The sequence below is a fragment of the Nipponia nippon genome, unplaced genomic scaffold (assembly GCF_047370975.1).
Source record: "Nipponia nippon isolate SJK-2023a ecotype South Korea unplaced genomic scaffold, ASM4737097v1 scaffold_5, whole genome shotgun sequence".
NCBI classification, from domain to species: Eukaryota; Metazoa; Chordata; class Aves; order Pelecaniformes; family Threskiornithidae; genus Nipponia; species Nipponia nippon.
Window position 1 is genome coordinate 99,228,120 of NW_028262369.1, and position 26,850 is coordinate 99,254,969.

The 26,850-nt window shown below is 41.3% G+C and overlaps 1 protein-coding gene across 6 annotated transcripts; it reads right to left on the reverse strand.

Annotated features, from left to right (window-relative positions):
* Positions 1-26,663, reverse strand: PRPF40A (pre-mRNA processing factor 40A). 6 transcript variants are annotated; one of them, XM_087734461.1, is made up of 26 exons: positions 26,004-26,663; positions 23,983-24,120; positions 20,879-20,959; positions 18,740-18,770; positions 18,483-18,505; positions 16,243-16,320; positions 16,030-16,140; positions 15,453-15,573; positions 14,146-14,170; positions 13,452-13,763; positions 12,440-12,548; positions 11,583-11,647; positions 10,789-10,953; positions 10,027-10,135; positions 8,443-8,593; positions 7,503-7,636; positions 6,994-7,108; positions 6,744-6,835; positions 6,452-6,568; positions 5,795-5,932; positions 4,993-5,088; positions 3,914-4,000; positions 3,730-3,826; positions 3,567-3,628; positions 2,245-2,379; positions 1-1,215 (listed from the first exon to the last, which is right to left on the reverse strand). In XM_087734461.1, exons 1-26 carry the CDS (start codon positions 26,364-26,366, stop codon positions 1,123-1,125), a joined length of 3,048 nt encoding a protein of 1,015 aa, XP_087590587.1. In that variant the 5' UTR covers positions 26,367-26,663; the 3' UTR covers positions 1-1,122. The 6 variants fall into 6 exon arrangements, with proteins under 6 accessions (XP_087590587.1, XP_087590586.1, XP_087590585.1 ...); XM_087734460.1 differs by having other exon boundaries at positions 16,243-16,344; XM_087734459.1 differs by having other exon boundaries at positions 6,744-6,847; positions 16,243-16,344.
* Positions 26,664-26,850: the final 187 nt, after the last annotated feature.

Consider the following 26,850-nt stretch of genomic DNA (forward strand, 5'->3'; position numbering starts at 1 on the left):
CACTAGGAGACAAGGTTTAATAATTGATAAAAATGTACAAAAATACTCCCCGGGGAGGGGTTTCGGAACGCGTACGTACCACCGCGGCCACCGCTCGGCCCCGAGGGGGGCCGGCACAACCTTCCCGAAAGCCAACTGTCAGAGGCCTTCTCCCGGCTGAAGGGGGGCTCTGCTCCCGGCTGCGGGTGGAACCCGGTGCCACATTCTTCAGCAGGTGCTTAAGGCAACACATTGAAATTAATTCACAATTTGATTTTTATGTTTAGGTTTTCTCAATGGGAAGATAAACGCTGCCACACCAGCCCTCGCTGCTCCGGCTGGGGTTTTAGGGAGGCGGAGAGGCGGCTGCGAGAGGCAGCCCCCTCTGCCGGCACCACGACGAAGGGGCCGTCGCCTCCCCCTCAACCGCAGGCCCAGGGCTTTGAAAATTCACCGTAAAAATTCACGCCCAGATGGTGCTTAGGCACGACTCTCAGCCGGGACGTCGAGTCTTTGTTTTGTACAAAAGCTCAACACGGGTTTGGCCACTGATGCAGTTCACAAAAGAGCAATTCCAATATCCGATTTCCTTTTTGCAGTCCAGATCAAGAAATGGATTCATTACTCCCCTTCCATTGCCTTCCCCTTTCCAAAATAAAAAACAAATCCATAAAACAAATTAAACCACAAGAAACTATATTAAGAATCTCTTTCTAAAAATGAAATTTTGTCTGCCTACCCCAGCCAGGAAAGCCTGACTACCTTTCTAGGAAGGACCGTGCTTAAGAGACGCTTTGCTAGAAAGGTGCCACCGCTTCCCCGGGCCCGCAGCCGAGACCCCGCGAGCAGCGAAGCGCCTTCCGCCGCGGCGTTCCCTTCGAGGGCTCCTCCACGGCGAGCAGGGCACGCGTCCTGCCTCGCGGCTCCAGGACTGGCACCCAGCTTTGCACTCAGAATTTCATTCGCTTTTCTAGATTTGATGCCAGGCCCATAAGAATAGTACTTGAATGTATTTATGGGGTAAAATTAAACCCACTGTTATTTCAACAATGGAACTCAGGATATCAGAACCCACGTCCTGAATTAGACATTGGTTTCTTTTATTATGCCACAATGTAAACATATTTGGTATAAATAATGTTCTCATTGATCTTCATCCAGTTGTTCCAAAAGAGTCCTCCTCTGTTTTTCCAACTCCCCTTCGCTCAGTTCGCTGCCAGAAGTATCCCAGTTCCCCTGCGGAGAGAAGCAAGGTCAGGGGCAAGAATGAGCACAGGGCAGAGGAGGCTGCTCGGCGTCGCGCTCGCCAGCCCCGAGAGCGGCAGCGGCCCCGGGACGAGCGGGGAGGGCGAGGGGGAAACTGCAAGCTCAGCTGAGGTCCTGCTGCGGAGCGGGTCCGCTTCACCGCACCCACGTCGGGCCACGTAACTGGGTTTTTTAAAGGCATCTGGAGGCCAGAGCAGCTTGTTTTAAGAATATAAAAAGCCAGCACGGGCCCTCCCATCTCCTCTCGGAAGGTGGAACGTACGGGGCGTCATCCAGAAGGACACCACCACGAGCTAAATAACCAGGGCGAGGCACGTAATTCCCTGCTGAAGAGACCCCAAAAGATGCTGAGCCAAAAGAAGTTTCTATTTGTCAAACACTTGTACGCATCTTTGAAAATACTGCTCCAAGCCCCTTCCAAAACAAGCTACACACAGAAGCGCCCCGGCAAAGCGCGGGACCGCAGCCGTGCTCCCGCAGGCCTTCCCAGCCTGAGAAGTGCAAGAACTGCAGAACTTTGTTCCACTAAGATTTCTGTTGCACTGCAACAACTAAAGTGTTAGAACGCAGGTGGCACACGGTCACTCCAACGTTCAGCCAGCTGTGCTCCTGATCTCCTTTCAGAGCAGTCTGGCCAAGCGGAGGGAATAAAGAACAACAGTTTAGTCATAAAACCTACTTTGTCACAGTACAGACCAAACCTCAGTACTGTCTGTAAAATAATGTGCCTCATTCACACTTTACGTCAATGAGCAACGATAGCAAGCACTTAATCAAGTAGTAATTTCACACATCAACTAAAAAAACCACTGAATGAGAACAGGATCTGTATGATGAAACTCTGCTCAAACACTTGGTCCTTTTTAGCTATAAACGGAACATACACAAAGCTGTAGCACCTTATTTAAAGTACACCTATAAGCTTGCATACTACACTATAGCATCCCGCTGATACATAAAGCCCAAAGCATCAGATAAGAAGGCAACGAGAAAGCTTACGGAATCTTTTCCGGGTCGTTTTTTAGTAGGAGATTTATGTTTCGATTCAGATCTTTGTCTAGCTCTATCCTTTTCACTATCTCTCTCTCTTTCTTTCTTGTCTTTTTCTCGTTCAATATCCGATTCTGGTGAATCCTGTTTAAATAAAGGGGAAAATATTCCGTATTAATGTTACATATATTAAATATTAATCTGCGGAATACACACACCTCAGAAAAGTCTGACTTCATTTCAGTACAGAACATATTAAACAACTGCTTAACGTGGTTACTGATTAAGCCCATCCTATTAACCAGGGCAGAAGTCAGTAACGCAAAACCATTCCTGAAGTGACTGAGAAGGAGAGAGGTTTGCTCAGTACCAAAGAACCTTCACCATTCTCAGTGCAGAGACGGGGCACGCCGGATGCCGGACAATAAATCCCTTCTGCACACAAGCGCTGTTCGGTACCACCTCTGGAAAGGGTGAAACCTGGGGAGCATTTTTCTGTGGCAGGCTGCTTGGCCATACTCGACTGCTTTAGCGTTGCTGGGCGTTTGCCAGCCCGCTGGCCGTACCGCGGGGGGTCAGGTGGCACCACTCTGCTTTCATGCCACGTTTCACCCCAGTGTTGCTGAGCTTAGGTGACCCTCTTTGCGCTGCAACCCTTTAGCAGGAGTATCTTACTCAACGGCTAACAGCGAATATCCCCCCTCCTTGTGAACACTGTCCGCTGAAGGGCACAGCTAACTGCTAAAAAATTAGAGAAACAGAAGAATACATCAGTTTTGAAGAGTTCTGCAGCCAAGATGAGTTCAGAGACTCAAACTTCTTTCTTTACCCAGGGGGAAAAAAAAAAATTCTTTGGCCTCAACCGATACACAGATTGAAAACTCTCTTTCTGCTCTTTAGGTCCTTTTGATGCTCCAGTACATTCGGTATCAGAGCTTCTACCACAGCCCTGATACTCAGGCAGCCGAAAGGAACGACGCTCGGCATAAGGCAAAAGGAAAGGATGGCTGGGATTCTCCCCAGCACTCCACAATAAAAGCGAACGCCAAGATTTGCCACGATGAACAGCGAATACCAGGCTACTCGTACAGTCCTTTACATCTGCTTGCACGGTTGCAGTTAAACCCCCCACATTTAGCAGTCTTACATGGTTTAATATTAAAGTATGTGTAACAGAAAGTCATTACGTTGCCAATACCCTCCTCCAGTCTGATCTCACACAGCCCCTATTACAAAGGCAGCTGATGATTACAGATACCTCAGCAGGATTACTGAAACCACAAGGTGTCAAGCTGTCCATTAGCCAACTCAAAAAAGTTATCGGCACTTACAGACTTGTGTCTTCTCTTCTTGCTCTTTTTCTTGTGTTTTTTTGACTTCTTGTAACTTCTCTCTGCAAACGTATGGAGAAACAAAAATATAATCAATAAAATTATAAAGACCCAGCAATAAAACAGTAACATTAACTTGAAAACAAACAGAACAATCTCATACCAGATTCTGCACTGGAAGAACGCTCAGAAACTGATCTAGATTCTGAACGCTGCCTTTTCTTCTTTGAGTGGCTATCGTCATCCTCGGACTCTGAGCCCTTGACATACAAAACAACGTGGTTAGCAAGACGACAGCATTACGAGGAGCTACGGAAGCAGATCTGGAGACACCAAGAACACCTTACCGAACGAGAGCGTGATCGTTTCCTGTGATGTTTTTTAGACTTTTTAGAGTGTTTCTTGTTCTTTGAATGATGATGCTGACACTCGTGCTAGAGTACAAGAGAAAACAAATGTTATCATCGGTCTATAGGACACAGCAAGGAACTGTAATGATGTTTCTTATCATCCACAAGGCATCTACAGTCAGCAGTCATTAAAAAAAAAAAAACCAAAATCAAGCATTTATTGTATCAAAACCCATAAACAGCTACCAGTGTGCCACGTTAAAGTTGTACTAAGAAGCATTTAGAAGCACGGAAGCATACAACTTTAGGCGTGGATGCACACAGCTTCTATTACCTGGATCCCTCTTTCAATGCTTCCAATTAAAGCCCCTGCTCAAGGTGGCCTAGAATATACTGCGCCCCTTGCCTTGCCAAATTTCAAATTCTGAAATTAAGCCGTTTAAAATCTCTTACAAACTCCAGAATATGAAACAAAAAACCCAAAGAGCACGTGCTGCAAAATCAAATCTCACGTTATCTAGGAAAAGCCAGCACCTTATTCAACAAGAATGACTTGTCAAAACTTCTGCAGCTTAACTCTTGCTGCGGCCCATCCAAAAGTTACGAATTAAACTGAACTACAACACCCTTTTGCACATCAGCAAAAAATTGGCTATAGTGGGGGAAAAAAGTACATTGGCAGAGCTTGGCATGTTCTGGAAGTTTCAGCTTTGTAGTGAACAAAACACTGCAGAAGTTTCATCACATTTTGTATGAAATCACAGCAAGGAACAATTTTTCTAAAATAAAACAGGAAATTTTGATGCTAAATTAACTTCAAAAATTCTTGTAGGGAAGCAGATTAAAACAATTACACATCAAATAATATCAAATAACTGTAACGCATTCTTCAGTTCCTTGCTTTCAAAGTGAGGTTTTAATATCCATTACTTTTACGTAACGCACAGCGTCCACTGTAACAGAGATCAGTAGAATTCTGTTAAATTCCTCTCCTCTCCCACACAATTTAAAAAGCGTATCAACTAAGAATCTTTTTTGTATATTCTCTAACCAGGAAAAAGTAAAGTAATAATTACCTCTAGTACATGCATGAAATCTTTAAATATTCTTTTTCTTTCAGACTCCAGAGTGATGTCTTCAAATGCTGGTTCCTTCACAAATCTATCTCTGATCTGCAAGAAAAACAGCAATGAATTACTAATATGAAATACAGCCATTCAGAAATAATAATAATAATTAATAATAATAATAATAACAATAATAATACATGATTTCAGCAGCTGACAAAGCCATTGTACTGTCACAAGTCTAAACTTTTTTTTATGCCAGCTTCACAACCAAAATGGTCTTCAATAAAACTGTAACAGGTGGAGGGATGCAGAATCAGACTGGTTTTTCCTGCATAGGCCATTTAAGCCACGCAAGCTTGTTAAAGCCTTCATTTTTATACGAAGTATACTCAGAGGAAAGGTTTTTAAAGGTTATCTTACCAGAACAAAGTTACAGGCTTTTAACTAAGCAGAGTGCTTTACCTCCATTTAAATAAAGTTTGGGGGCTTTGTGTGATTAGCTTTTTTGGGGGTGGGGGTGGTTTGTTTTTTTGGGTTTTTTTGGGTTTTTTTTTTAGTTGGTTGGGTTTAGGGTTTGTTTTGTTTTGTTTTAAATTGTATTCAAATGAAAGTATCAACAGAATGAAGTTATTCACATCAAATTCCCAATTTTACTGAAGAAATGACAGGACAATTTTTATGGGTCTAAGTTATATAAACAGAAATACTACGAGCTTAGAGAATCTAGATTTCTTTATAAAAGCATTAGCATGCAGCAGCCTGCTAAGTACATTCGGAGAGACTTTCATAATTAAGTGACGATACATACGTCTTCCCAGACAGCGTCCAGTTCAATTGGAGGAGTAGCTTGCTTCAACATACTCTTGAAGGCAGACTCTTTCCGCTTCATTTTGCGAGCTTCTTCTTTTTCCCTCTCTCTTTCACGGGCTTCTGCCTTTTCTAGCAGCTATATCAAACCAAAGTTGTAAGATCATTTGAAAGCTATCAAAATGGAAGAGTAATAATTCACTTTAATGCACTTTTTGGAAAGCCCAATGACAGTTAACCTGTAGAGTTTTCTACTAGTCACTCGGGCACACAGGAAAATTAACCAGTTACTTATTCTTAAAGCATGCAACTGCTGTTTCTCAAACAGAATCTAAAATAGAGTTAATACATAACGTAAGCCAGAATTATAGAAGCACACACAAATCCCTCATGAGGAAAGTTACGTATAAATGAGAGAACATGACTTAATTCCTACCACAGAATTTCTCAAGGTGAAATGTTTATGTTTTGAATGAAGATATACCTCTGCACTCTTTATTTTGGGAACTGATATCAGGATAAGCAACTTTAAAGCACAGCATCTCTCTCAAATACTACAAAAGTAGTCACAGCAATACAGTAAAAGTAAGTGCCTGTTCTTGTTTTTACAGGAGATTCATACTATAATTTTTGAACATTCCTATATATTAATACTTACACTGTTGAAAGCCAGTTTGATATTTCCTGCATCTAAAGTAGTAGCTCTTTTAGTTGAACTGATGACCGTAACAAAATCTTCAAAAGAAGTATTCACTTCAACCACAAATCCTTTATCCTGTAAGAAAATTGCTTCTTTGGCATCAGGTAAGTCAGGAACTCTCACTTCAGTGCTAACGCACATGACATTAACACAACGTGAAATCCCGCCTCCCAGTAGCAAAGAGTTCACTCGAATGATATATTTGGCATTAAAAGAAGAAACGACATAACAAAGCATTTTCCCCTCTCACCTTTAAGATATCTTTTATTATCTTCTTTTCATCATGGTAACGTGCCTTCAAGTCTTCAACATAGAACTTGAAAAGATCAAGTGCTGTTGATCCTGACGAAAAAACTAGATAAGTCAAAAGCTAGCTCTAATAAAAGAGCTGCATTTTTTTTAACATTTAGAAAATATACAAAACAACCCTGCTCTATTCTGTCCCAAATCCAAGACCTTTACCTTACTTTCTACAGGGTTGGAACAGACGGTATTCTTACCAGGCTGACCAAGCATATTTGTGAATCTGATGTCAGAGCTTATGGTTGGGTACAACTCCATCCAAGAGGACATGGAATGTAATTGTCCATGCTCGTGCAGTTCATCTAAAAATAGCTACAAAATACAAGTGAAATGGAAATTTGTAGTCACTCATCATACTTCTACTTGGCTAACAGCTCGAATGGATACTCTTGACAACTGGAATCCCATTTTTGTTAAAATGGGATTGAAAAAAATAACACTTTTTACATCATCGTTTCTTCCTCCACCATTCACAATGTTCCAATTGCATTTCCCTTCCATTCAAATCTATTTCCTCTTACTTTCCCCTACTCTTGCAGCTTTCTGGCAAACATGTATTATACAGCAGACGAAGTGCTACAACACCGATAACTAACGCATTATACGCACCCTTTAGCCTACTCTAAGAAATAAAAAAACCCACCCCTGCATAGAATATCTAATCACGTGACATGTCTAGGACAGAAAAAAAAAAAAGTCCACCAACCTGAAAAGATTCTCTATTTTTACGCTGCCGCCTTCTTTCTCTAAGCAAACTTTTCTGTTTTTCTTCTTCCTCCTCTTTTTCCAGTGCCCTGATATGTTCCTCAAAACAGATCAGTGCATCCTCCTTATCCATGTCTAGCAACAGATAACAACAGAGCGGTAAGAGTAAAAATTAGGCATTTCTCCCCACTAACTGCAGAAAGTTTCTTACTATGAGATAACAGCTGCCAACTGTTACCGCGAGCGGAAGCTTCACTGAGCACCAAAATACACGAAGATCCGTGCAGCAGCAAAAACCAACCTCCCCCAGCATGGCTAAGTTATCATTGCCAATACAGAGCACGGAAGCCTTTACGAGAAAAGTATGGTGGATGAGCACTTGTGCATCTCCCCGCATTGCCACAGGTATCATAAAAACACAGGACAGAGGTAAGACCACAGAGCATCTTTGTCAAATGCTTTAGCAGCTGTGTAAATGCATACGCTGCTCGTAAAATATAGGATCAGCACATTAAGAAAAATATGCTCATAATGGAAAAACTGTCTTCTTACTCTAGAAGAGTAAAACCAATGACTTTTCTAGGAAAGCAGACACAGCGGGACCTCACTCGGTCTAGCAGAAGGTAGCGTAAGTATTTGCAACACAGATTACGTTGTCAATTAATACTTCAAGTTTCCAAGGCTAACAACTACTAAGGCAATTCAATCCCCACGAAAAAGGTACCCTTTGCTTTATCACTAAGATTCATCAGTAATGATTTCTGAAGCTGACATCTGTTTCCTAGGAACCAAACAAGACAGGGTCCTTTATACAGGCTGCTCAGCAGCTCTCATAGCGGCTCCGGACTGGGCAAGAGCAAGCCATACCCCGTCAGGAGTCCTCACTGCTAAAGACTAATCCCTTCCCTCTTTTATAGGAAACGCGTAGACTTTTTACATACTCTGAAGTTCCTCATCTTCAGCAAATGTAGGATTGTCCATCAGATACTGCTGAGCCTCCGACCAAGTAGTACAGTAAGTGACATTAGCCATGTTATCTAGTATGTTCTTCAAAGCTTCCCAATTCCTCTTTCGTAACTGTTTGGCTTGTTCCTGAGAAGGAAATGCATTTTTTTGTTGTTTTGTTAAATTTGAGGTTGCGTAGACAAAAAATACATAACGCCTCAAGTTTATTCTCCAAGAAAACACTAAATTAACCTTTCATTTACATGTAAAGCAATGTAATACAATTTGGACCTACATGCAGTTTTCACACACTATTATTGCTTGCATCCACAGCTAAACCATTTCATACTATTCTCTCTGTTCCCGATAGATGGGAAAAAGCTCATGAAACTGCTCGTCTTTTAGATACTGCTAGGAAACTGCCAGTACATTCAGTAAGCAGTCAGTGCTGCGACAAGGTACTACGGCCCACCACGCTGCTGAAGAGCAGATCTAAACCAGACGTGCTAATGGCAGGCAACTCCTTAAGCAGTGCCGTTTGCATGGCTGGCCTCTGTTTCTTTTGCTTTTCTAGCAAGTGTGGACTTCAAGGCTAGTCTCATTTGAATCAATTTCAGAAACAGTCTTGCTACACGATTTGTTTCTAATTGCCTGTTTTCCCTCTACCCAAGGAGGCTGGCAAGTGCTGGCATTGCTACAAAGTGAGCGAAGATGAACTGACCCGATACAGTTAGGGCCAGATCCTCACAGTCGGCATGGTAGCACTGAGGTTAAAGGCTTTCTCTAACAAGCCCATGATAGTTTCACAGTCTGATTCAGAGCAGTTCAGAATAAAAGCCATCGTATAATTCATTAAAATCATACCAAAAGTTAAACACATTGCAAAATTAGCAGCAACCTATCTCAATAATAAGAACAAAGACCCTTCAAAGAAGCTGCTACTGTTCCTGCCATACAGGGTCAGATCAGGGGTTCATCTTGTCCACCAGCAGACTGCAATGAACTAGGGAAAGATAACCGGAGCGATCTGCTCCTAGCATGCTTGCGCAGCTTCAGACAGGTAGCTTTCCATGAAATTTTTATCTCCAAAACATTACCCGGCAGCAGTTAGTTCCACAACTTCAGTTGTGTACTGTGCAGAAACAGAACTTCCAATAGTTTGTTTAGGTAAAGATTCATCACCTTCTGCCTGCTAACGTTATTATACCCCTTATGTACTGTATAATGAGAAATAAAGAACAACTGTCTCCAAATTCATCTCTACAAAACCAGTCATAGTTTTGCAGAGTTCCACCAATGCTTTTTTCTTTATCCCCCTCCCCATCACGTCTTTCTAAACTGAGGAGCCCCCTCTCCTACAGTGTCTCATAGTTGATAAACCTTGTCTCCCTTCCGTTCTTCTGTCTTTCTCCTTTGGGACTGACCTGCACCCTGTAAGCAGTATATGGTTCACAGTAACGCAGCAACATTCTCACGTGGTTCTCCGTGCCTTTCCTACAGATTCCTCCCCGTCTGTTTGCATTCTGACTGTTCCCAATTTACAGATAACAAGTGGAAAAAGAGGTTTGAAATAAAGTTACCTTCTCTTTCTTAGACAGAAAAAACAAGACATCTTCATAAATTTCAAGACGATCACGCTCAGATATTGCATTCCAGACTTCCATCTCCCCAAACATTTGTTCAGCTTTTCTGTACAAAACAAAGAAAAAGCATACAATCATTTATTGTTGAACACTGACTTAAATTGAACCATTGGCTTACTTATAACTCTGTTATAAGTAGTAATGCTTTTGTATGACATCTCCCTAATTTTCTGCCTTGGGCAACTTTTCCTGTAACAGCTTTATCTCTCTTATAAACAGAGGAAATTCCTCTCCACAGAAGTGGAAGTTCACCTGCAGTGCATTACACTAGTATTTTTATCTGAGGGCTAACACATGTTCAGGGCACTGTTCTAGCAAACATTATAAGAAATCAGATATATGAAATTTTCAGTGACAGGCTTATTAGATATACCTCCCTTTGGGCATGAACTTCCATGAACAAGCTCTCAGAACTACTTTGTTCTTAATGGCAGACGTAATATAAAACTCCTCTCGGTGTTATATTTCTACTTATTAGAAGCTCAAACCATTATCATCAGCACACCACCCATTTGAGTTGCTTTTCTGCCTGCATCTATGAAAATGAGAATATTTGTGTTCCTATAAAAATTTGAGTTACAGGCTTTTCCAGGCTGAGCACATACAAAGGTTAGCATTGACCAAGAGCAAGCCAGCAAGATTTGATTATTAACTTGGCAAGCTAGTCAAGGCTGGAACTTCATTTAAGATCAGTCTTACTTGTATCTTGTTGTGGATGTCATCTTTTCATGGTTTTCAAGAAAACGTTGGAAGGATTCCTTAGCTTCTTTGTATTTTGATCTTGCTTCTTCTTTCTCTTCTTTTTCTGTTTGAACTTTGTAAGCATTAAAGGCTTGCTTTTTTTCACTTAATTTTGCCAAAGCACTTCATATCAAAGAAAAAGAAAACAATGTCAATGATACAGAAGGGAATTAAATTGGAAAAACAAAACCAAAGAGCCAAAAGATAACAGATTTGAATAATCCAGATTTTTGAGACAAAATGAAACATAATCTAAATGGCCGGTCATCACACTGTCTCTCCCTCAGGATTATGGAAGATCATTTCAAAAAAGCAATAAAAACAAGCACTTACTAATAAAAGCAGTTAATAATAAAACACAAGCTACTATCATGCTTTCAGGTTGCTTTTACACATTTCACAATACAACACTATTTTCATTATGGATATCAACTGCTTTTCTGCCAATGTTTATAGCAGCCACCCATTTAAAAAAGTAACCTAGAAAGTCTTTGGCTCCATCATTGTCAATGTGCGCTTTTATTCCCAAGACGATAATTTAAAGACCATAAAAGCACAACAACTGCCACATCTTTTCCAAATGAAAAATTAAGCCTAGGACTTGCAACATGAAGAACAAAGCTTCCTGACAACGGTACGCATTCACAAACACACAAATACCTATTAAAACAACCAAAAGGTACATCAGTGAAGTCAAACTACCTCAAGCGGTATTCGTGTAGAAATGTAATGAGGAAAGAATCAAGCAGTACCTGTATCTAGGATCATTAATGATCATTTTCATAGCTTGCTCCCAAGAAGCATTGGACGGTACTCGCTGTGAAGACATTAAATCATTAACTAATTAGATACGGAACCAACATCCAACAATGACAGATTCCTTAAAAAAATAGCCCTTACAAAAAAAGAAAAAAAAAAAAAAAAAAGCACTACACTTTTGAGGTTAAGACACCATTCTTTGTCACAAGTTTTTTTTTAAATTTTATTAACAGTCAACATGGAAAACAAAACAAGGTACTTTGGGGATTATTGCTTTTCTACAATAATTTCTTTGGGAAGTTTGTCTACTATACAACTATGTTGACTCACTAGACAAAACACAAACAGATCCCATATACTCTGAGGGAAAACCAAAGTCAGTCTCATTTTACTCCAAATTCATCTCCATCTTTACAACAAAGATAAAAAATTGAGGGCTCAGACAATCAGGCAACACTTTTATTAGAGATGTACCTCGCTGTCAGAGAAAAATATTGGCAACCATAATTTCCACAACACTTAAATACAGTTTTAGAATTACTACTTCATAGGGGGAAAAAAAATGTGTCTTTAAATCATACTAGCTTATGGAAACACTGCAAACTAAATCTAACAGTTCGTCCTTTTTCCATATGCACCTCTACACTGTGTGTCTCTGAATCATCTAGTGAAGCTGTCTGTCAAATCACTCATCATTCCAGTTTGAATTCTGGACAAAGAGCAGATTACAAAAGTCCTCTTCCACAACAGTGAGAAATTCTTCACCAAAAAAACCAAAGCCGTCTAGCAATTTCTGGCAAGTGCAGTTTTTGTAGTTCAATAAAGCATGAAGAATAGCTGATTGAAATACCTTTTCTTTTAACAGTTCTTTAAATGCTTGCTTTGCTTCTTCCTTTGTATTCCATGTATAGGTTTTTTTAACTGGTTGGGCATCGTCGTCCTCTTTCTTTGAAGCAGCACTGTATACAAAAATCAATAATTTTGTTATTTAAGCATTTTCTTTTCTAAGTTAGAGCCACTGAACTGTCATAAACCACCATAACCAGATAGAATGAGGTTTTTAAATAGCAACTCAAAGAAAAATAATAATGCTACACATTATAAACACCAAAATTTGTACAAGACTTTTCCTTACAGACACCATACACAACTGAACAAAAAAAGCAACCTATTTCAGAAAAGTACTATCACTTATGCAGTTGGCTACCTGCTCGAGTTATCTAGAAATTACTCATAAAAACATAATGCTGAAATTCAGCAGGAACATGTTCATATACATAATATAAAAATACAAAGGGGAGTGACTAAAAGTATGCCTCTTGCCTTTAATTATCTCCTGATGGCTATAATGCCCCCAGCGTGTTTCTTTTTTGCTTGAATGATAAAAATCGTAAGCTATAATTCTCCACATAATCAATTCTCCATTATTAAAAAACAAAGGATCTCACTTCTGGTGGAACAGGTAAAGATCTATTTAGTATTGCATTTTCTTCTAACGATAGCAAATTGCACAGATCTATGGAAGAGGAAACATACAGGGTGAGCATGGTGACCCTGGGAAACTCTTACAGCTATCGAAAAAATCATGAAATGTTCAAGCCACTCATGTTCTCTGTAGGGTTTAAGAGCTTTGGGAGAGGGCTGGCAAGGGGAGGGCGTTAATTTTTCTAAAAACAGATTTAATACTTCTTCCTCTCTTTCTTACTCATTATTCTTCTCTGCTGCCATTGATTCATGCTCACGTTTCACTGAAGAAGCGGCTAACTGTCAAAGAAGCCTGGCCACCTACAATCAAAGATAAACCAGATCCTAGAAGAAATACAAAACTGCAGCAAAGCCACACGCTTTGTAATTTCACTTACTCTCCTGAAGTCTCCTGCTTGGAAGAGTCGTCTGCTGCGTTAGCTGCAGTTTCTCCGCTCTGTTCCTGCGCAGCGGGTGCAGAAGTTGCTTGTCCCTGTTCCTCAGCTGCGGCTGTGCCAGTGCTCTCATTTTCTACCACAGAAGCTGCAGCAGATTCTCCTTCGGGGGCTGCGGCTGCTGCAGAAGTAGCAGTGGTGGTAGTGACAGCCGCAGCAGTTTCAGCAGCAGTTGCGGCTGTGGTGGTTGTGTTTGCTGCCTCTGCTGCAGCAGCTGAGGCAGATGTTGCTGGAGTTGAGTCTTCAGGCTTTGTGCTATAGGTATCAAAAAACAGGAGCAGTCACATAGAAGCACGGGACAACTTAATGGCTTTAGGGAACCCTGTAGTTTAAATAAGTTAGTAAAGTACGAAATGAGGGGGTTAGGTCTAGTTACAAAGATTGTATCGCAGAAGAACACAAAACAGTCTTATCTCAGAGAAAGGAAATGCTTTACTGAAACTGGGTATCTATGTAAATCAATCATTTCAGTTAAAAAGAAATCTAGAATATGTTTTTTGAGTTTTTATATATTAAGCCACTATTTGGAATGAAAAGCTGCAAGGAGAATGTTTTAAGATTCAAGGACTAGATTCCATTTTTAAGAAACAATAGGGAGCCTAGCGTAAAAAACATTAGCACACCATTAAAAACATACCTGTTTTCTTCAGCTTTAATCATTGCTAGAGGAGAAAGGGGAAAAAACAATCAAAATATAGCTTCAAAAATAGTTTATATATGCATGGTAAAAAGTTACTGTTAACATGATTTAATAAAAGTACAACTTTAAATATTTTTGTTACTATCAATAATTTTAATATTTGTGCCCTTTAAAGACTGACATCAATTCAGACTAAAACAAAATTTAGAAATCCCATTAAATAAAGATTAGGGTATATAAAAAATGACTTATTGGTTTATTATTTCCACTTTAAAAGACTAGTTTAAAGAACGGATAAAGTCAGGTCTACTGAAACAGATCTTTCCTTCTTTTTTTATTCTAACAGTCACAGATGCCTACTCTTCGTGGTACTTTAAATTCTCAGTTCTTACCCCAGCTGATTTTGTAGATTATTCAAGATTTTATTTCCCTTACAATACCAAACAAAACCGTGCTAAAAGTGAGAAACAGGAGCACGGCATCATATGATGTTTGTACAAAAGGGGACACTGCCTTTCTAATACAGAGGGCATTAGAAAAATTACTAATATTTTTGCCACATCATAGTTTATCAAAATAATTTTTGTCAAAAATTAAAAGCAAATTGATACCTAAGCAAATCCTTACACACAATTTTGGCTTTCAGCAGACAGCCAGTACTACTGCTTTGAGTATAAAGTACATTACTGTTTTCAAAATTCTTCCAAGACACCGAAACAAAATGTAGTTCTTGCTCAGTTATAAGCTATACTGTATTACAGAAGTTCAGCACCCTTTTACCCTGGTTTCCCAGGTGAACGAGGATTAGTTCAGTTGCCCCTCTGCCTCTCATCTTCCCCCACCAACCTAAACCCCTTCAGAAATCCTACTAAGTTCCTACAAGGTCCAAAGGATTGGTGGCTACGCAAGAGTCAAATCCTACAACAGCCCTAAAACGAAGAAGGACTTGAAGCATGACCTAGTGCTCAGGCAGAGTGCGCACATCGCCCCGAACAAGGCACAGCACCCTACATCCTAATTCAGTTCTTGTTCAGGGACACGAGGGGGAGCTGCTGCTGCCACACAACTAGGGAAGAACTAAGGGGATAATGGCAAAAGGGATGGCGATGAGGACACCGGAGACAAGACTGCTCCAAAGAAACCTCAGACTGCATTAACTCTACTACATACAGCTTATTTCAGTAGATTTCATTTCTAACAGAAGTTTAACTGCTATGCTTTGATACCAAATTTTTTGCCAAAAGTCATTCATATGCACAGCTGCAACTCACTGCCACCCTCCCTACTCATTTTTGTAACATTACCTTCAAGATCCTCAAGCTCTTTGGGTTTTGCCCAACGTGATTCCTTTGTTTGGGAATTATAATAGTAGGGCTTTCCAGAATCAGATTTATACTCTTTCCAGGGACACTTAGACAACAATTGCTAATGGACAGAAAACAAAAACATAAAATCAAACTCACAATGGTGTTTTTAAAATTAAAAGGATAGCTAGAAGTGATCCACAAACACTGCGCCAAGAAATAACTTAAAGATCAGTGAATACAAGGCTTATACTTTCCAAGGAAAATCCCCCCTAGTGATAAACAAACACATTACTTGCCTAAATATCAAGGACTGCCATCTTTTTAATAAGGAAAATTCATCTAACAATTGAGGAAAACTGTTGAGAGTTTTGTCCATTTTACAGCCTCAAGTTCTACCAACGTAAGGAGTGCAATATAAACATTTTTGCAACATTTCTCATTTGAAGAGTTTGCTTCCACAGTGTGTGTGTGGGGGAAATCTATCAGCACAGCTCCTCCTGCATGTTATGCTAGAAAATTCTTGCGTTCACACAAACTCACACAGCACAGTAAGCTTCATCTGAATTTAATTTACCTCAGCAGGTGTTTTGAGATCATCCGGCTTCTCCCATGTAGACTGCTTTGTTTCAGTATTATAGTAATACGTTCTTCCATCAGGTGATTTGTGTTCTGTCCACGTAGATTTCTACGAAAAATAAAAGAAACCATTAATGATGAACAATAATTGCTGACCAAGATGCTATCAAAAGCCACTAAAACGTTAAATACAAGCGGAAAGCAGATAAACCTGTTTAGAGTGCTCTTCATTAGCAGAACTGTTGGTTGTGGCAGTTTGCTGGGCTGCACAAACTACGGGATGTGTTGTCTGAGGGCGAAACAAAACAGAGCTCTGAAAAGACATTCTGGTTAATATTTGTTTTTCATTTGAACGTGTGTATTAAATATACTAAGTAATTCAGCAGCAAAGGAAAGACAGCAAGCCAAAATCTAAACACATTTAAGTCAGTATTGTTTTCAAGAAACTACTTCTTTGTGACAAGAGCTATTAAGAGTCTCTCACACCCCCCTCCCATTCAGCAATCCAAGACAGCCGATTACCATCAGAAAAGAAAGCAAAAGTGAATGTGGTCGGACTCTAACACCTGCAAGCGAAAGTCCCAGCAGCACACCACAGTTTCAAAACTATGAAAAATTTGCTTCAAGAAGATTCTGACTTCAAGAGTTTAGTGTGAACTCAGGAGTACCCTCCTACTGCTTTTCATCGACAGTTTACATAAAGTCTCTAAAAATCCGAATACAGCTTTAGCCATCTACTCTGTTTCAGTTACTGGATAAGGCTGAGGCAAAACAACTTCCTCATAAGTCCAACTGCCTTGTTTAATTACATATAATGTAAATCTCAGAAATAAAAGGACAACTGATACTGACCGATATTTAATAATTAAGCTAGGTACAAGGTCCCCGAATTTTGAAGCAACAACCAAAAGACTTACAATGGGGTATCTTCTAGGCCACGTGACTATTTTTACGGATTCTGCCTCTTTGTTATCTAGCCAAACTATTTTCTTCATCATCTTAAGAACTAAAGGTAAATGTCTAGGATATCTTCTAAAGAAGTAATTTAATATTTCCAAAATTTTAAATAGAAATCTGATAGTGACTGAAAGTTATTCATGGTCATTCAAGCTGCCATGAAGCACAAATTTAAAATTTGAGATTACTTCCAGACGACCTGCCTACTTCAACACAAAGTTCCATGAATTCACGATTCAAACGTTTCAATATTGAGATATACAGCACCGGTTCTGTTCCATCAGCGATTCCCCATCTGATGGAAAGGTGGAAGAGTACTGAGAATTACCTAATGAAGTAAATTTGGCCCACAAGCCACCTTCCTGTTTACAAGTTCAACCTACATTAAATCACCTTCCATGCAACCTACCCAGTATTTATTCCTACTTAAGCTACTGAATTATGCTATGTTCCCACAAACACAGAAGGAGACACTAACAAAAGCAAATCTCAAATAATGTCAAGACTTTGGGAGGGAGAACTAAGCTAAATTACCAACGAGCAGCAAAATGGATGAAGTAATAATAACCATTCTTTTGAGCTTGTACTTTATATTCTTCAAAAACCACAGTGATGTTTTCAAAATTGCTATGGGTAGCTATACAGGCTATTCTCTTTTTATTGTTAAAGTGTTTGGTATCAAAACTCTCAGCAAGCTGACCATGCTAATAAAGGCTCCAATAAATCACACAGGACTGAACAATACCAGAATCTTGACCTGGCTTCTCCTGCTAAGCACAGCTGCATTAAGGAACAGCAAGGCAGAACTAATCACTGCCTACCGAATTCTGCTCTACGTATTAGAATGGCCAAAGCAAAATATTCATTCACATGTAACAGGCAAAAAGTTACCCAAACTTAAGTAAAATAAAAATCTGCTTATAAACTGGTCACTGATATGGAAGAAGAACAACAAAAAAAAAAAGGGGGGGAGGAAAAACACAGAAAAAGGAACAACCTTCAGTCGTCTTCAGCAGAAATAAAATCCCCACTCTACTCTGAGTAACTATCCTGCCCAACACTTGCAAAGATCTAAATCTGAAAACAGTCAGCTTTCAAGTAACATAGGTACGTAGGCTGCAATTCACTTGCTGCTCAGGTATGGCAAAAAGACCTAAAAACAGCACAAGAAACATCTCCTATTGCTGTCCTGCATACAAGAACTACAAATACAACTGAAATGCACACCTACTTTACTTCAAGCCTAAATTTTTTTAAACAACAAAATACCACATTCACACGAAAAGATCATGAAAGCCGTATGTACCTGACAAATAAGAAACACATTTGGAGCTATAATTTTAACATTAATTACAGACTGACAGTCAAATAAGCAAAGAAGCTCCATATAAGAAGAAAAATAAGATACAAGGTTTTCTTTTAAGCCTTGTAAAGCCACGTATGCACAACACCACATTGCTATTACAGTCTTCTAGAATTTTGGTTTTCACTTACTTGAGTTCCAGGAGGTGTTACACCTAAAAAATAAAATTAAAAAAATTAATTTTATAAAAGGGTTTGGTTGCTTTATTTTTCTATAAAAGACTAATTAACCAGTGTTTGAAAGGAAAAAAGTTATTCTGGGAATCAGTGAACATGTCAGGTACTGAAATGCTAAGTCACATTTTGCAGAAAAGTATATATTTCTTTTTAAATACTTCACCTAATTTTGGTGAAATATTTTGAAATGGTAACAAATTGTTTACACTTACCTACTTGTGCATCCATACTGTTCACCCCTGGCTGTAGAAACAATCAACAGATATTTAAGTATTGAGTGCAATTGTAATTAAATCATCAATAAATACAGTACATACCCAAACAAGTCCTTTCAGAACAAAATGCTCTACTGCCTTAAATACAGATTCCTAGCTTCCCATCGCCCACTTAATTACTACTGCTCCTTAAATACGCGATTAGAAACATTAGAAAAGCAATACATACAATAAACGACACCAGGGGGTCCCTTGCCATCTTTCCAATACACATCTTTATCTCCAAATGATTAAGTTGGGAGGAAAAAAAAAAAATGAGATTTGAATTTCTGCTGGAGTAGCTTAGTAGGCTTCTGTTACAATCATGTGGCATAAGCCTTTGAACATGTTAGTGTTGAATTTGTTGCATTCACAAAACTGCCTGCAAATAACCAAAGCTCTTACAGATACCCTTTTTGAAATTCTTTCAAGCTAAGGAAAAAGATTAACAGAATTCAAATAGAGTTTTCCCAGTTTCTTTCTGTAGGCAAAAATATAGCTTGCAGGTTTATCTTTTGGAAGGGTTTATCTTTCAGCTCTCTTCTACAAACTTTATTAACAAAAAACTCCTCAAGCAAAAAAGTAAAATCTGTTAGAAAGAGAAAAGAAATCCTATTTCATGACTTATGTTTGATATTATCCGATAGGACTAAACCAGGTGAATCATCAACGAAATGCAGGCCTTTAAAGTGCATTCTGTATATTAGAAAAATCTCAGCTACTCTGTGTGCATGCATGCGTCTCTGAGCATAAGTACTGTCAGTTAAGCAAGGCCACAGTTAAGTTTGTGTCTCTGGTAAGTAATCCTTCTGACATGCTTCTTTTCTTGTGCCTATGTTTACTTTTCCAAATTCCATTCTAATTTGCTGTGTATTGTAAGAGCACTAATCTGACTGAAATAATCATTTTTAGGAATTACAGTGGTTCTAACCAGCTTTCTGGGAGTAAACACTTCTGTAGATCACAAAACAGACAGTGAACCTGCACAGGCATGGCCTGATGGTGTCTGATAAACACAAGTTTAGTGCTTGGGCTTTTTCTCCACTGTTAAGGTAATTAACATCCTTTCTCTGGTATGAATTCTCAGTCATCTAGCACACGTCAAGGTGACATTACATCCTTTTCCTAACAGTTCCTTCTCTCCTTATTTTGCAGTAACTTTGTAACTTTGTGATTTTTCTTTCGTTATTCCACAGGGCAGACAGACTGCTTAACACAATACATCTGGTTACAGATAGCGTATTTAGTAGATGAATTAAAGATCTCTTTCAGCAAATCCTTAATGAAAAAAAAGTGGAGTATCAACCAATTTATTTTTTAAAAAAGTCAACAAGAGCAGTAGCAAAGGTTTTGTGCTTAGCACTATAGAAAAGTTCAGAGTTCTACAAGGATTAAATCCGACTTGGAGATGTAGTATCTGCATGGTAAGAAAATAAAAAATAATTTATTTCTAACTTTAAGTGGAAAGAACTGTTTCTAAGTGGATTTCCTACAGTTACTTTAAATCCCTGAAAAGATTATGTTAACAGGAAAGAAATTTAGCCTTTTCCACTTCAGGGAGAGACTTCATCTGTAATGTCTGTTAACACTTCCCTCTCCATTTCCACCCAAATAACTTCTTCATACCTTTACTGCTTTCAGCAAACTTTACTCAAGATCTCAAAGGTACTGAAATTCAGAAACTTTAATGAAAATCAGAAATATCCTAGTCAGACAATTAGCCCTCCCTCCAAACAGCCGGAGTCCGCACTGGTTCCTGCCAAGCTACCAGCAGGTGAGGGACAAGGGAGGAGGCCAGGGATGCGGCAATCATTACGGGAAGCAGAATTCAGACAGAAAAAAGAAGGGAAAAGCAAACGCAGATACAGAGAAGAGTTTAAGGACTAATGAAAATCCACACGACATCAAGAATCACCAGCTCTACCTCTTGCAGAAATCTTATTTTTTACAAGAATTCAAGAGTTAGAAAAAAACTTAATTGCCATTAGCAATACCTTTTTCATAATCCAATTCAAGAAAAGGCATACCCATACTGAAGTAACAACAGCAACTGACACAAAGACCTTTTAAAAACCAGAAAAGTTAAGTTAAACTCACCGGAACTGTAGGCTGCATAGCAGCTTGAGACATGTGAGACATCATCATTCCAGGCATTACTGACTGCATCATTCCAGGCATCTATAATTAAATAGTATTTCAGATATATTTTATGATATTTCAAACATAAACCATGAGGATTCTTTTATTTTTATTTAAAAGCAATTATCTGGTACTAGTTTTTAATCAAAAAAAACCCTTTTAAGTACTTGGTAACAAAGAGTAAGCTCAGTTTGTAGAATTCTGATTCCCCTTATTATACTCCTACAAAATCAACATTAGGAGTAACATGTCCACAGTATTCCAAAGTCTGATACAAAATATCAATAAAGACGACCATTTAAACTACGAAAGAACAGCAGCAAATGATAAGAGATGCGATCTGTTAATAAACTGTTACTGAAATCCTAAGTTAAGGCAGGAAAAATAAAGGTTGGGAAAGATTTCTGCAAAATTCCAAGACAACACAGAACAAACTAAAGAAAGGAAAGGTAAACTCAAAGTCTAAGACTAGTTCTGCTCACATTTTTTTCAGCCTGTCTCCCTTTCCTCTTACCTCACAAATAGGAAGAAACACTTTACAGGGATGCTAGAAGAACGAATTTCTGCAAACAACTTCAAGATGAAGAGAGCTATTAAATTTAAACATCAAAGCTCTAAAACAATTCTGAACTCTTTTTTTAAAGGTCTGGGGAAAAATCCTTAATATAGACATACAATATTAAACCATGTAACGGGGACATACCACACTGTAGAAATGAAAAGTTTGAGTCTAGACTTGTATCCGAGTTTGTTGGGTGGTCCGATGAGACCAAATAAACCACAGAACTGCTACTCAGATAAGCTAGCTTTTGCTCAAATATTTATGCTTACAGTCTCAAAGGGATAGTTATGCAGAACTTATGCATCACTGTAGTGACGCACTGAAAAGATGTAAAAAATGCTACTGAAAAAGCGTTTAATACCTTGCACGCTTCCCATGGTTTTTACCGATCCTGGCTTTTAAGAACTAACAAGCCATTAAAAGAAGTGGCAAAATGAACAAAGGATATAATTTAGGTCATTACGAACATGAACTTCTGGCCACTCATCCCAAACAGGTTTCGAGAAGTCAACCCCCTTCAACCTTTCAGTTATGCCCCTTTACCTTTATTGTCCTTGGCAGGCTGGCCAAGTGACCCCATCCCCCTGTATCTTCAGGGAGCATCAGGTTACCACTCTCCTCATCTTGCATCTTGTGCGGAGAGAGGGATATGTGGTAGGGCTACTGCTCCACCCTCAATCCACAAGGTTTTCTTGGGAGGGTGAGGGAGGAAGGAAAGACTGGAAGGCGGCCCCTCCTATTCCTCGCCATCCTGTAGAAGCAGGAGAAGAAAGCACTCTTGCCCCACTGCTACTTGCAACTAAGGGGGCTCTGGGCGTGTGAAACTTCTTAAAAGCCCTGGCTCAGGTCCTGAAGAAACCCTGCACACTGCTCGGTTTCTGCATAGAATCATAGTCAGCAAAGGAAAAAAAATGGGGAAGGAGAGTGAACTCGTTTCCAAAAGACCCTCTGAACGCTGCTGACAGGAGGCCGTTGCTATTCTCTACACAAAGTACCTGTCCTACGAGGGTTCACCTCAGAAAGGAGAAAACAAGCTACAGAACATCCCATCCTGCAAAGCCTCACAAGTAAACCTCCGATATCTGCTGGAAGAGCGAGCTTCCCGTTCAAGGAAACGAGCCAACATGAGCTCATACTTCCAGCACAATAGTTCTGGTGGGAGAATACCACCGTCCTGTGCCATCCTTAAGGCTGTAAGGTAACTGAGCCTCTAATCTCTCTGCCATGCCATTTATACTTAGCTTTTTACTCTATGTCTACCAAAAAGTCCCGAGTTCCCTACATTGCTCACTAAAATATTAAAGACTGAGATATTCAATATATGAGTGAGAACAGTGGAACAGAAGCTACAGAAGAACTGTTAAATAGAGCAATAAACCAGAACTGCTCTTTAAGTTTCTAATGAACACACACAAAAGCTCATGCTATTAGCTACTGTGCTAATGGTCAAATCCTCCTCATCTTTTACAACTGCATTATTTTTACACCAGAAGCTCTAACAGGCTGCAAAACCATGCTGAAGAGATTCCTACCAAGCCTTTATACACCAGCAAAAAAAAAAAAAAAAGGAAAAAAAGAAAAAAAGACACATACGTCCTATCTAAGGTACTGCAAAGGAAGACACTGTGTTGCCAGCATGACCTTGTGGGCTCTTCTCAAAGGGTTAATCTTTCTTGCCATCCTCTGTCTACTCTGGTCCGCTCTATCCCTCTGGTCTAGTTGATGACACTCAGTTTCTACTTATGCAAACCATCATTACAAGTAGTATCGCTAGAAGATTTATATCCAGAAAGAGAATTGCTTCTTTTAGAAGCTCAGAATTTACTCAGAAGCCACACAGGAAAGGATCTTTCATTACTGAAAATAAAAGCTTTAAATTTGCAAAAAGCACGGATACGATTCTGGCTACTCTACCTGTCAACCCAGGTTCACACCTGTCAATCTGAATGGCCAAGTTTATTTTTCTATCACACGACACTAGAAACAACTGTATATACACAGAATTATAAACCACTCCCTAGGATTCAAGAAGGCATTCTCTAAAAAAATTCAAAATGTCATTATTTCTTCCCTTGCATCTGCCTATAATTTTCATTGTGTAGACGTATGAGTTAGCCAAGAATTAAAGAAACGTGAAGTTCTCTACCATTACTACCTCTGAAGAGAACCACTACTTTATGTTTCTAGTATTTATTAGTAACGCAACCTTACTTCCTCAAAATCTAAAAAAAGCTACCAAAAAGCTTTAATGAAAAACAAATTATAGGTTCATACCTACAGCTATTTACAATTAAAGCTACATGTGAGGTGCATCAATTACCTGTTACAAATGAGAAGAGGCTATGGATGGATAGGAACTACAGCATAACACACTCTGAATTATTAACCTTACCATGTGAGAGCTACTGTATGAGACTTACCTACCTCAGGGGTTACCTGACATCATTATGGGAAGAAAGAAAGAAAAAAAAAAAAAAAAAATCTTGTAAAACTGCTTTACCTGCCCCATTGGTGGTCCTCCCATGGGGGGCATCATCTGAGGCATCATACCATGTGGAACTGGCGGCATATTTGGTGGTCTCTGACCCATGGGGTGCATTCCCATGGGAGGATAATGTGGCATGCCTGGGTGTCCCATCTGAAAGACAGCAACAAATGAGAAAAATCAGCATGAAGCCAACAACCCAAAACCCCATAAAAGCATTAACAACAAAGAGATGCTCAACACTGAATAGAAAATGATTTTGGCAATTTTAGATTGATACTGCAAAACAGCAAGCAAGATCATTCACCCTTCCAGGTCCTCTAGAGCCAGAGTTAATCATAATTAACAAATCCATTTACGATTTCAAAACCAACATCCAAATGAAGAAAACTCTCCATGATCTTTCACCTTATGGTTTGTCACAGTGTTGTGATTTAACCCCCGTCAGCAACCAGCACCACACAGCTGTTCACTCACCCTCCTCCCCCAGTGGGATGGGGGAGAGAATCGGAGGAAAAAAGTAAAGCTCGTGGGTTGCGATAAAGACAGTTTAACAGGACAGTAGAGGAAGAGGAAATAATAACAATAAGAAGAATATACAAAATAAGTGATGCACAATGCAGTTGCTCACCACCCGCTGAGCGATGCCCAGCCCGTCCCCGAACAGTGATTACTGCCCCCCAGCCAACTCCCCCAGTTTCTATACTGGGCATGACGCCATAGGGTATGGAATAGCCCTTGGGCCAGCCTGGGCCAGCTGTCCTGGCCGTGCCCCCTCCCAGCTCCTTGTGCACTGGGCAGGGCGTGGGGAGCTGAAAAGTCCTTGACCAGTAAGCACTGCTGAGCAACAACTGAAACATCAGTGTGCTATCAACATTATTCTCATGCTAAATCCAAAACACAGCACTATACCCGCTGCTAGGAAGAAAATTAACTCTATCCCAGCCAAAACCAGGACACACAGAAAAACATACTAAATTTAGGAATGCAACTATTTCTGCATGCTCCTCCATACAATTACAATTAACACAAGCAACCCTGTGGCACAAAAGCCAATCAGAGAAACAAAATATCTTCTACTCCTGATGTCCAATGCTGAAATGGTTTCTACACTGACTACCATCACCATCTCCATGTTTTCCTAAAAACCCGAATCCTGTTGCTGTTCTAATGCTCAGCATAGTCACACTGCTAGCACAAAAATGGATAGGGACATTTTTTTCCTTTTTTTAGATTACCAAAACATATTAAGAGCTTTCTATTCTAGTCAGAAGCAACAGCTTCTAAGAGTACCTTAGGATAAACACTGGAAAGCCTTTTTCTTTGAAGAACATACAACTTAAACGTATAACATATTTCTGTGTGTGTGTATAAGTGATATAGTTTATTAATATGAAAACTATTCTTAAGCAAAACATCATTTTTGAAAGATTCCTCGCAGAAAACAAAAAATAAGTAATGCTTTTTGATGTGTCTAAGAAGAATTTTTCTATGGTTTTTTTTGTGCCAGAAGAGACTCTGACGCTGGGAGTGGGTCGTTCACACAAAGAAATGACAAACAACTAGAAGGGTTTGAAACTTGCGAAGGCAACACTCACCCCCCGCCACGTCCCCGAGCCTCACAAGAGGCGCAGGGACAGCCTGCCTGTTTGCCGAGCCTCGGCTGCTGCCCCAGTAACTCAGGGCAGAATAACGTTTCCTCAAAGCCTCCTCAGCCCCTCCCCCGGGTGTAACCGCGTTTTCTTTTACTTCCCGAGGGACCCGCCGAGCAGCTGCCGCCTGCCGCCCACCAGCCCCTCCCTGCCGCTAGCGGTGGCTGGGGTCTCACGGCGGGAAGGGCACCGGCCGAGCCTCCGCTCCCCTCAGCCGCGCAGCAACGCGCCGCCCCGCAGGATCGGGGGCCCCCCCGCCTCCTCACGACAAAGGGCCGCGGCCAAGGCGAGGCGGCCCCGGCCCCAGGCACTGCCGAGCGCCGCGAAGCCCGGCGGGGCCCGGAGGAGCGGCGAGGCCCGCCCGTTCCCCCCGCCCCGACTCACCATGAGGGATCCGCGGTCGACGCCGCCGGGCCGCATCGAGGGGCTGAGAAGGCTGCCCCCGCTGCACCTGCCAAGAAGCCGCCCTCTGAGTGGCTGCCGCGACGAGGGGCCAAAGGGCATGAGTGGCTCGGGCTCCCCGCGGGGCGGGAGCAGCGGGGCCAGCAGGCTGACTGGCTTCCCGGCCGGCCAATCCGGGCGGCCCGCCAGTCGGGTGCTCTTCGGCGATTGGTCCGCGGCGGAAGCGACGGGGCGGACGGCGTCCCCCGGCGTCAGCTGCATGAGGGGAGGGGGCTTCGGCAAGGAGAACGGGAGCGGCTGCGGGGAGGCGGTCGCCGCCGCCGCCGCCGAGTCCCCACCTGACATCCTGGCCGCCGGCCCGGCCGCGAGGAGCTCTTCTCCGCCTCTCCTAGCGTCGGTGGCCGGAGCGGCTGGCGGCGGCAAGGACCGGGCGGATGGAGAGAGGCCCCGCGCTGGGGGGGGGCGGGAAAGCCGCGGAGAAAAGGCGGCTGGCCTGGCCTGGCCGGGCCGGGCCGGGCCGGGCCGGGGGCTCGGCGGGTCTGCGGCGAGCCGAGGCGCCTCCCGGCGAGAGCGGGCCGCTGCCGGCGGGGGACGGGGCGCGGGCCCGCCGAGCTGGCGCGGGGGGAAGCGGCTGCAGCGGGGGCCGAGCGCAGGGGACGCTGGGAAAGGGATCACGTGGGCAGGGGGCGGGGCGCTGGCGGCCGGGCGGCACCAGAAGGAAGGCGGGGGGGGGACGCCTAGCGCCGCCTTGGCTGCCCGCTCAAGCAGACCGGGAGGTGGCGGCCGCGCTCCCCTCTGACCTGCGGCAGTTGGTACGCGCCGGCCCGGA

Coding starts and splice junctions, on each gene's coding strand:
- PRPF40A (XM_087734459.1), bottom strand. CDS start 26,366: ATGTCAGGTGGGGACTCGGCGGCGGCGGCGGCGACCGCCTCCCCGCAG. Junction 11,648..12,439: donor AAGAACTGTTAAAAGAAAAG/GTATTTCAATCA, acceptor ATGTCTTCACAG/CGAGTACCGTCCAATGCTTC. Junction 6,848..6,993: donor AAATATGCTTGGTCAGCCTG/GTAAGAATACCG, acceptor TGACTTATCTAG/TTTTTTCGTCAGGATCAACA.